Source organism: Cryptomeria japonica, chromosome 1 (genome assembly GCF_030272615.1).
Source record: "Cryptomeria japonica chromosome 1, Sugi_1.0, whole genome shotgun sequence".
Lineage (NCBI taxonomy): Eukaryota > Viridiplantae > Streptophyta > Pinopsida > Cupressales > Cupressaceae > Cryptomeria > Cryptomeria japonica.
Genome location: NC_081405.1, coordinates 225,957,782 through 225,967,489, shown reverse-complemented (window position 1 = coordinate 225,967,489; position 9,708 = coordinate 225,957,782). Strand labels below are relative to the sequence as shown.

At 34.0% G+C, this 9,708-nt stretch overlaps 1 protein-coding gene across 1 annotated transcript; it reads left to right on the top strand.

Moving 5' to 3' along the window:
- Positions 1-1,305: 1,305 nt before the first annotated feature.
- Positions 1,306-8,979, top strand: LOC131050869 (ankyrin repeat-containing protein At2g01680). Its single transcript, XM_057985158.1, has 3 exons — positions 1,306-1,858; positions 3,128-3,537; positions 7,955-8,979. The coding sequence occupies exons 1-3, from the start codon at positions 1,516-1,518 to the stop codon at positions 8,843-8,845; spliced, it is 1,644 nt and encodes a 547-aa protein (XP_057841141.1). The 5' UTR covers positions 1,306-1,515; the 3' UTR covers positions 8,846-8,979.
- Positions 8,980-9,708: the final 729 nt, after the last annotated feature.

Sequence of the window (9,708 nt, the reverse complement as noted above, 5' to 3'; positions counted from 1 at the left end):
ATCTACAATCTCCATTATCCATTACCTTGGTTCAAATTTGTAGATGTCAAATTGACTTAGATCATGTGTGGGCATTTGTGTATCCCAAACTTTTAAAATTTATATATTTAAATTAGGTTCACATCCACTTTTTCCCATATCTACAAAAGCATAGTTAGACTATTAGTAGTATGTCAATTCTTACATTATCCCAGACATTGTACATGTTTGTCTATTATTTTCAATATTTTTCATCCTTGTTAAATTAGTCTAACATTCTAGATGTTTGTCTATTATTTTCAATATTTTTCATCCTTGTTAAATTAGTCTTCTTATAAACTTGACCAAAGAAAAACAATTCCTTGCCTAACAAATTTTGAAAATGAACTCTGTTAGACCACCCTACTTAAGACAAATCACTTTCAATTAATAAATTTCTTTTGTCAACATAAAAAATCATATCTACAAATATGACCTTAAATCAAATGATTGACCAAACAAATTCATTGTCTTAAAGTTATTATCTAACCAATCCAAATTTTAGACCACACAAATCACTTTCAATTAATAAATTATTTTTGTGAAACATAAAAATTATATCTACAAATACCAACTTAAACTAAATGATTGACTACAAAATTCATTATCTTAAAGTTGTCATCCAATAAATCCAAATTCTAGTGGAAACTTTACCTTTGAAATTTACTTGATTACTTAGTGCCGAAGAAAATGCCCACTTTTCTCCTCTCCATCTCTTGTTCAGACTTGTAAACCGTTTTCCGTTTTAAACTGTGCGGTCACTTTTTACGAATTAACTGTCAATGTAAAAAGGACCCCGGGGTAAATTAAAAGATGCGAAAATTGTGGCTCAAGGTATCGAAATCTAATAGCTATATTCCACGTGGCACCGACATTCAAGGTAATAAATTCTGTAAAGTAAAAGGAAAAAAGAACCTAGGTTAATTCTAAGAATAATTAAAAAAAAAACCTAGGTTAATTCTAAGGATAATTAAAAAAAAACCTAGGCAACTCCTAAGAATAATTATTATTTTTCCACTGTTGCCGGAAAGGGCGCTCCACTTTAATAAAGTTTATTAAATTGAAAATTCTTGTGTTCTACAAAACACGTGAGCTTTAAGAAGTGCACTTGATGATAGTGGAAAATAGAGTAACAAGAAGTCAAGAAAATTATAACCATTTTTTATTCGTGACTTCCGTAAAAATGTCGTTTTCAGACTCAGCTGGAAATTTTCCACACCCGGTCGTCGTACGTACGTACCGCTACGCGTGCTCATATTCCTTTCCTATTTCTTTCACAACTCTCTCTTTCTTCACATTGAATTGTAGGTTGTTTTGTGGTGTGAGATGCCCCTTTGCGCTTCAAAACCCCAATTTCACAGCGATAAATTTCTGTCTTACATTTCAGTTTCCGAGCATCCGAAGCTCATTTTGAAGGGGACTGCGATGTAACAGAAGAGTTTACAGGGAAATTTCGCCCTCCAGCCTGAAATTTAAGAGAAAAATTGACAGAAAAAGATGGAGCAGGAGAGCATTCGCTGTAAGAAGCAGCCGACGGCCCGGCGCACCGACACGCCGTTGCACACAGCGGCAAGAGCCGGTAATTTGGCTGAAGTGAAGCGAATTCTGTCACTTGACGGAGGCGGCGGAGGCTCTGATGTTGAAAATGTTGACGTCTGGAGACGGAATTTGATTGCAGCACAGAATGAGTTTGGAGAGACGGCATTATATGTGGCGGCCGAGAGCGGTCACATGGATATCCTGGCGGAGCTGCTAAATTATACCGATGAGGAGGTCGCGGAAGTCAAAACCCGGCTTGGCTGCCATGCCCTGCATACGGCTGCAAAACACGGCTACTTAGGTGAGTGATACTAAGCGGATTTTGATTTCTTTGATGTTTATCTAGACTAAAATAGGTTAAGTTTTAGTTCTTTGGAAAACTTTTGTGAGATTCGAAACGTGGATGCAGTGGACTTTTACACCAGTCTTTTTAATTAATTTTTTAAATGTATATTTATGATTGTTTGTAAGTAGAATTTAATGCAATATTTAATTCCTTAAGATCAAGAGTTATTGTTTAATAGCTGGATCTGCAAATACTTTTAGTGAATTCCATGGATTGTGGAATAAAATTTTATTTTAAAGATTTAGATTTAATTTCTGTAATTAGAGAAAAGTATTTTAAATACTTCATGTTCTGTTGAGTAAATAATTTTTTAATTTATTTAAAATATTTTTATAAAATTTATAATTATATTTATTGTTATCAATGCTTTTGTTGAATAAGATATTATTTTTAAAGGAATTATTTTAGACGGTTGGAAATGGTTTTTGGTATTTTTTTGGAGCGTTTTTATAAAATTTTTGTTTGAAGTCTTGTAATTTCTATGGTCCATCATATTTGATTTTTCCATTTCTGGTTTAGACTGTGTGTGATAATTTTCATTCATATTGTATGATCTATCAAGGATGAAATAAACAATTAGAGAGCAGAAATCACACTATTTTCATTCTGATGATGGAATGTAGTATGATCATAAACCCCCATAAACCCATGATGAAAAGGCACACATTTAAAATTTGTAAAATAAATTATTTGTTGTTTATAAATTGTAGTGATAATTATAAACTAGTGGAAGAGTTTATTACTTAGATAAATTGTCAATTTAATTTTAAATAAAATATTATAAATTTGATATTATTAAAAAAAAAATAAAAAAAATTGAATTGTTTTTTTTGAATTATTAAAGATAGGATTGGACATCATCTTCTTATTACATCTGTGCTGGACTTTGGTGAATATTGGTGAATAGTAAAATTATAAAATCTAATAAAGATTTCACATTTCCACAATTCATAATATTGTATATTGTGACTGAAATTTCTGAATTGGATTGTACTTTTTAAACAGAATTTCAAGATAGTTTGGAGTGTGTTGGTACAATCAAATCTAGTCAAACTATTATTATGAACTGTAAACTTCATGTTTTTAATCTCTCCTAATTTCTAAATCATTGATAAGGATCATCATAATTCTCAGTTAAGGAGTGATTAGAAAAATAAGTTTGTTCAATTAAGTTGATCTTTAGATTTGTTGTTTATCAAGATGTTATATTTTTATTGTGTTAAGATGCCGTTAGGGCGCTACTTGCATTGTGGCCGGGTCTGGCCACAACCGCTGACTGTACCAACTGCACACCTCTCTACTCGGCGGCGACGCAAGGGCATGTGGAGGTGGTGGCAGAGCTTTTGGCTGTGAATGAACGGTTACTGAAGGTTGCCAAGAGCAACGGGAAAACCGCTCTGCATTCAGTGGTCAGAAGGGGACACTTGGAGGTGTTGAGGGTGCTGCTCGCTAAGGACAGGGAAATATGCGGGCGTAGGGACAATAAACAGCAGACGGCGTTACATATGGCTGTGAAAGGGTCGAATGTGGAAGTTGTAAGGGAGTTGCTGAGAATTGGTCCTGAGGTCCTCAATTTGCAGGATAGAAAAGGCAATACCGCATTACATGTGGCCACCAGGAAAGGTCGTTTGGGGGTAAATTTATAGCCTCTCTGTTGCTTTTCACTTCTGGTTTTTGTTTGATGTTGTTTTGCATTGGGCTTTTTTTTTAAAAATAATATTTAATTTTCATATATTTGGTGCTTTTTTAATACTGTATTAATTTAGAGTAAAAATGAAACTGTTTAATTTTGAGATAATTTTGATGAATTTATATTTTGTGAGTAGTAGTTTATAAGAATATATATTTTTATTCCAAATGGTCAAGTGAAGTATCAATTTTTTTATAAAGGTTTGGATTTAATATATTTAATTTTGAGAGATGGGTTTGGTGAATTATTATTATTTATGAATATGAGTTAATTAGAATTATTATACAATTGAATCTTTATTTATTATCACTTAATCTAATATACATTTGTGAAAAAATATCTTTTATAAGAAAAATTAATTAATTAGAGGACTAAAATGAATGGTTCATAGCATACAACACTTAATAAAGATTTTGTAGAGGAAATAGAAAGTTTGATGTTTTTGATTGTAGGAAAAACTCTATGATTAAGATAGTCTGAATCATAATAGTACAAAGATGACTCAAAAAAATCTAGTATATCATCCCTATAATGATCATGTACATCTACATGTAAGAAGAGAAATTCCAATACTTCATTTATACAACTATTATCTAAATACAGCAAATATCAAACAAATTATATTTAAATAAATTCTTAAAAATAATTACTAATTAAATATAAATGAATTAATATGAACTCCAAATCATAATAAACCATCACATGTATCTTAAATTTATAATTTTTTTTTTAAAAGTAAAAGAAAAACATGTTTGTGATCTTCCTCTGTATTAATAATTCAGATAACAAGTTTTGTCCTGCCCTTATATACTATAAGGGAACTAAAAGTCTTGAATATGGAAGACTGGTTTTGAGGAATAGGTTTCTTGGTTGATATGTTTGTGCGTTTGACTCACCTAATTTGCATTCAAATCTCACCTGGTTATAATTGCCTAACCATAGCCTCAATTTGATCTAAGGTATGGGTTTACATTTTAAAAGAAAGGGTTCCAATTAAAATGTCAACCATAAAACCTTTGTTCCAGAAAAATGACCATAAATTGAAAGATGTAACTTCCTCCATGAAGGTGCGAGTCCTGTCTTCTGTTGTGAAATTTTTATCTTCAGTAAATTGATTCTAATTCAAATACTTTCACCTGAGATAATCTGTAGTAAGTACGCCGAATCAAAAGTTCCTAAACATAAATTTAAATTTTAGATTTTTTGGTGTGTGAACCTGAACTTCCAAGTACGATACTCTAAGTCAAAATTTCACAGTGGTATGTTCTACATCAAGTAAATGTGAAATGAAACCTCTAATTCAGAGATCACATTTATAAAAAAAATAATTGTAAGTGCTTATTTGTTGTAGATTTATATTTATAAATAAAAATAATATTTTGTATAAATCTTATTCAAATTGATGTTGGAAAATGAGTTATATTTGAACCAGCAAAAAGGTCTTAGGTTTGATTACTAGTTGGTCCATGAAAAGTTTATCATGATATCAGAACCGAATCAACAGAGTCAGACTAAATTAGGATCCTTGAACTTCTGGAATGTGATTCAAGAGGGGGAGTTGGAAAATGAGCCATACCTGAACAAAAAATTGACTGCTCACCAAAAAGGCCAGTAGTTCAATGATAGAGCACCCTGCTGCAAAGGAGAGATCTGAATTTCAACTTTGACCTGATCTATGATAACTTTAACAATTGAGAATGTCTTGACATTTAAAAAAAATGGGTGGAATTATTATTAAAGGTGAACATAGTGAACGGATATCAGGTATCACCTATTGTAATCTGTTTAAAGATGGAGACCACAGAGATTTATGTTTTGTTTTGATGCACTTGCAATTGTCCCACCACAACTGTACCAGTTCCACGTTAGTGTTGCACTGCATTGGACAATATTTGCCATCCGTATTGCCTGGTCCATATCGTTGAAACATAAATGCGAGGTTTTGCTTTAGGACAGTTTCATGTAAAATGTCCCCATTCACTCTTTTTCTCGCCTCGTTTGAGAGTTTGGTGTTTGTAGCCCATAGCTTATTTGGACGTTTTGTCTTTGCACAGTTTGTGCCTTTTTTAATCATTTGAAATTGAATAAAGCAATCTTCTGAAGTATGATCTTTAATATACTTTTTAGTTATTTCAATCCGTATCAACTAATGTTTGTTTCCCCTAGACACTGACAGACATTATGATAATCTCAAAACAAAAAGAAGACTGCAAGCGGTTGCATGTAATGCTTTCATCTGCAGATGATGCAACTGTGCAGTAAAAAATAAATATAGAATCTATATTGGTGTGTTTTCTCCACCATTATCCAGCCCAGTGATGACACTGGCAACCTTGGTCACCTTACAGGCCTTCCCTAATATGCATCTCTCTGAACAGTCCTTCATGTTCGGCAGTGTTCAGGTGTAGGTCTGTAACAAGCTTGTAGTGCCCTCCAGAGTTTTCTGGGTTGTGTTTCTTGTTTTCTGCAGTTGCAGGGCTTGAAGGCAGATTGGCTGATAATAGGGACCAGACAGGGTTCGCTATTTTTACTTTCATTATTTTCTATCTGGGAGCACCAAATTTTCCAGGGCCTAAGCTCTGTGTTCTGCAAATTCCATTCTTTTGTTCACCATATCTGCTTGTCTCTGTCACATCTCTTCTTAAGCTGGTGGAAGTCTGCGGCCAGTGATGGAGGACATTTCTCTATATGATCTGGGGCTTCACTAGTTTTGTATTATTTAAAGCTATGCTTTGAGCTGCTTTTAGAATTCTTTTTGAGGTGTCAGGTCACATGTCCTTTTGGCTAGTAGCTCATTTCATAGGCAGAGCTTCGGCGTCAAATATTTGGGCAGAAAAACTACTATAGTGGTAAACATACATGTTTGCTGAGGGAATGGGTAGAGAGTTTCTGGTGCTTGAGTGCCAGGGCACAACTCAGCAAGGGATTGCACCTGCATTACCCGCCGAGTTCTGGAATCTGGATTGAAATAATTTTGTTTTCATATATTGCGATATGCAATACCGAAAGGTGCAGAGATTGCTGGATTTGCAGACTATGGCTCTTTATCTAAGCGGATGGGACTTGATTCCCTGATGACCCTGGAATTGCTGGCAAGATCCTTGTTTGAGGACTATTAGTATGTGAATGCGTTTTCCCTGGCTAGATTTTTCTTTCATAGATTCTTAAAGACTGAGTTAATATTTAGCTTCAACCTCATTTGTAGCTACGGGATTGCGTTTTATAGTCAAGATTTGCAATCTCAAGCTTCTCTTTACGACCATTAGCAGGTAGACAGCTCTTAAGAAGGAAAGGGGCTGTACTTGCAATGATAATCGCTGACTTGGCCTCAAATCCTTGAATTAATGGAGAAATTTCTAGGGTTTCATAGAAAATAGTGACAATTTTAGGTGTCTACAAATAATTTTGTAAATGAAATCCTTGTTCATGTCGGATAAACACATTGAATAGATTTCACCAGAAAGATCTTTGCTTCTTGTGGCTAGGATTTGAGTTGTTTTTGGGGTGTGGTGATCCAGATAAACAACTCGACTTTTAGGCAGTTTCAACTCAATTTCCTCTAACTGCATATTTGCTGGCACATTTGTTGGGGGTTGCATGTGCTATAATGCATCCAGCTATGTTTTAGATCAGGTTGCTCTCTTCAATTATAGCAACATTTCAGGCCTGGTACAGCACTGTATACTATCTTAAAACAATGAAGAATGGTGATTAGTGATTGGAACATATCTTTTCGCTTCTGATGTTTACTAATTCTTATGTCACTTGAAGATATAAAAATGATGCCTGAATTTTCATGAAGAGGAAGGGCATGCTTTTATGCGAATAGAAATTGCAGTTTGTATTAATCAAGGAACATGATGCTGGCAAAAATATATAGAAAGACATTTATTGAGCAAGAAAAACACTTTTGGAGCAAAATAAGGCAAAGGAACCATAAAATAGCAGAAAAGGACTTAATGAGTAATAATTAAGTGAAGGAGCCATAAAACAGCAGAAAAGGCTTAAATCAGTTGTCTGCAATATTACCGAATTTGAAATGATATAAATTTAGACCCAGAGCAGTGCAAATGCAAAGTTGGCTCAAAGCTGACTTCATAAATACTAAAGTGAGAACCGACAGTATTAACATAAGTAGTTATAACTATAAGTTCGCATATATGCTAAAAAATAACACCATATGGGCATGAGTATTGTAAGATCTTAACCAGCAGGAAAATCAGTAGCCAGGGGCAGTATTTATTTCTGTTTTTACATATGTGAATTCAATAATGCAATTCCATATGATATTTGTTGTGTTCTGCCACCACCTCTTTTTTTTTTGTTTCTTTCTGGTAGTGAGCCATTTCCCTTTTTTACAGATAGTAAGAGAGCTACTAACATACAAGGACATCAATCTCAATGCCTTGAACAAGTCAAAAGAAACAGCACTTGATGAAGCAGAAAAATCACATTTGGAAGCTGCATCAGAAATTAAAGATGCACTGAAAGTTGCTGGAGCAAAGAGTGGCAAACATATAGCCCAACCTACGGGAGGAAAAGAACTAAAGCAAACTGTTAGTGACATAAAGCATGATGTCGAATCACAACTCTTTCAGACTGAACAGACACAGAGACGAGTTACTGGAATCGCAAAGGATTTACATAAATTGCACAGGGAGGGAATAAGCAATACTGTCAACTCTGTGACTGTTGTTGCAGTTCTCATTGCCACAATTGCTTTTTCTGCTATTTACACCATACCCGGTGGTTATGTCCAGAGTCTAGACCTAGAACCAAGTGCATCAGAGCAAACAGGACAAGTTAATGTAGTTAAGAAGTTAGCATTCCAAGTATTTTTTGTATTTGACTCGGTGGGGTTGTTCATCTCTCTGGCAGTGGTGGTGGTTCAGATATCACTAGTTGCATCCGAAAGCAAGGCTCAAAGGAAAGTGATCTTTATAATAAACAAGTGCATGTGGATGGCTTGTGTGTGCACTTCAGTGGCTTTTGTTGCACTTTCTTTTATTGTTGTAGGTCGCCATGATCTGTGGATTGCAATTATTATAACTATAATTGGTGGGTCAATTATTCTTGTGACCTTAGCTACATTGTGCTATTTTGTGGTTAAACATCGAATTAGAAGAACGAGAAGTCGTTCTCTAAGGAAAACCAGAAGATCATCTCGGAGCATGTCTCGCTCATTTTCAGTGGCATCAGAGTATTCAGATTCTGATATCTGTGCACACGATGAGAAGATATATGCAATCTAATTCCTTTTAACTTCTTAAGCTTTTCCAGTTTGTTTGGAGTTCTCAGTAGTCCTAGTTAGCTTCAAGGTGGCTTGTAAATAATGTTTTGCACCTTGTATAGTTTCATTGTATTTAAAAAAAGAAGTTTTGCACCATGTATTGACTGAGTTTCATGTATGGATTATACTAGACTTGAGCGATTTTAGATGTTCTTTTTTGGATGTATAAAAGATTTAAGCACTCATCAGTCAACGTAAGCAAGATTAGTAATTTTGTTGGTAGTATGATTCTAAAAAGTAAAAACAAATTAAATGAAGTAATATACAACATTATGAGGAATTCTCCGTTTTCTATTAAAGTAATATGGTTTACGCTGTTTGTCTGAAAATCATTTGCAGATGTTTTAATTTTCAGGTCATTGATGGGCTGTTATAGATTAAGTTTAGCTACAATCCATCATATTATGGGACCAAAATTGGCAAGGTTTTTCTCATCAGTATTGCTAAACAAGCAATTAACATTGAATTTTCCAAGGCAAAAGTTGAATTTCTTTTTCATGAACATAATGATTTCTCAGGGTGTCAACATTCACAAAGTACCTCAATCTTATAAGTTGGGATGTACAAAAGCACTGGCTTCATGATGATCCTATTCAATTGTATGTCTACATAAGAACAAAGCTGAACACATTGGCCCTATTTTGTTAGTCTTCATACAGTTTATGTGCCGGAAAATTAAGGTTTATATATTCTAATAAAGTCACTTAAGTAATAAATTGGTAGGTAATTTCCTGTAGAAAGTTTTTATGGAAAGTTATATCAGAATACAATGTTTTATAATCATCTCCACACTACATTATAAAATCTCAATAAAATAAAATCAAT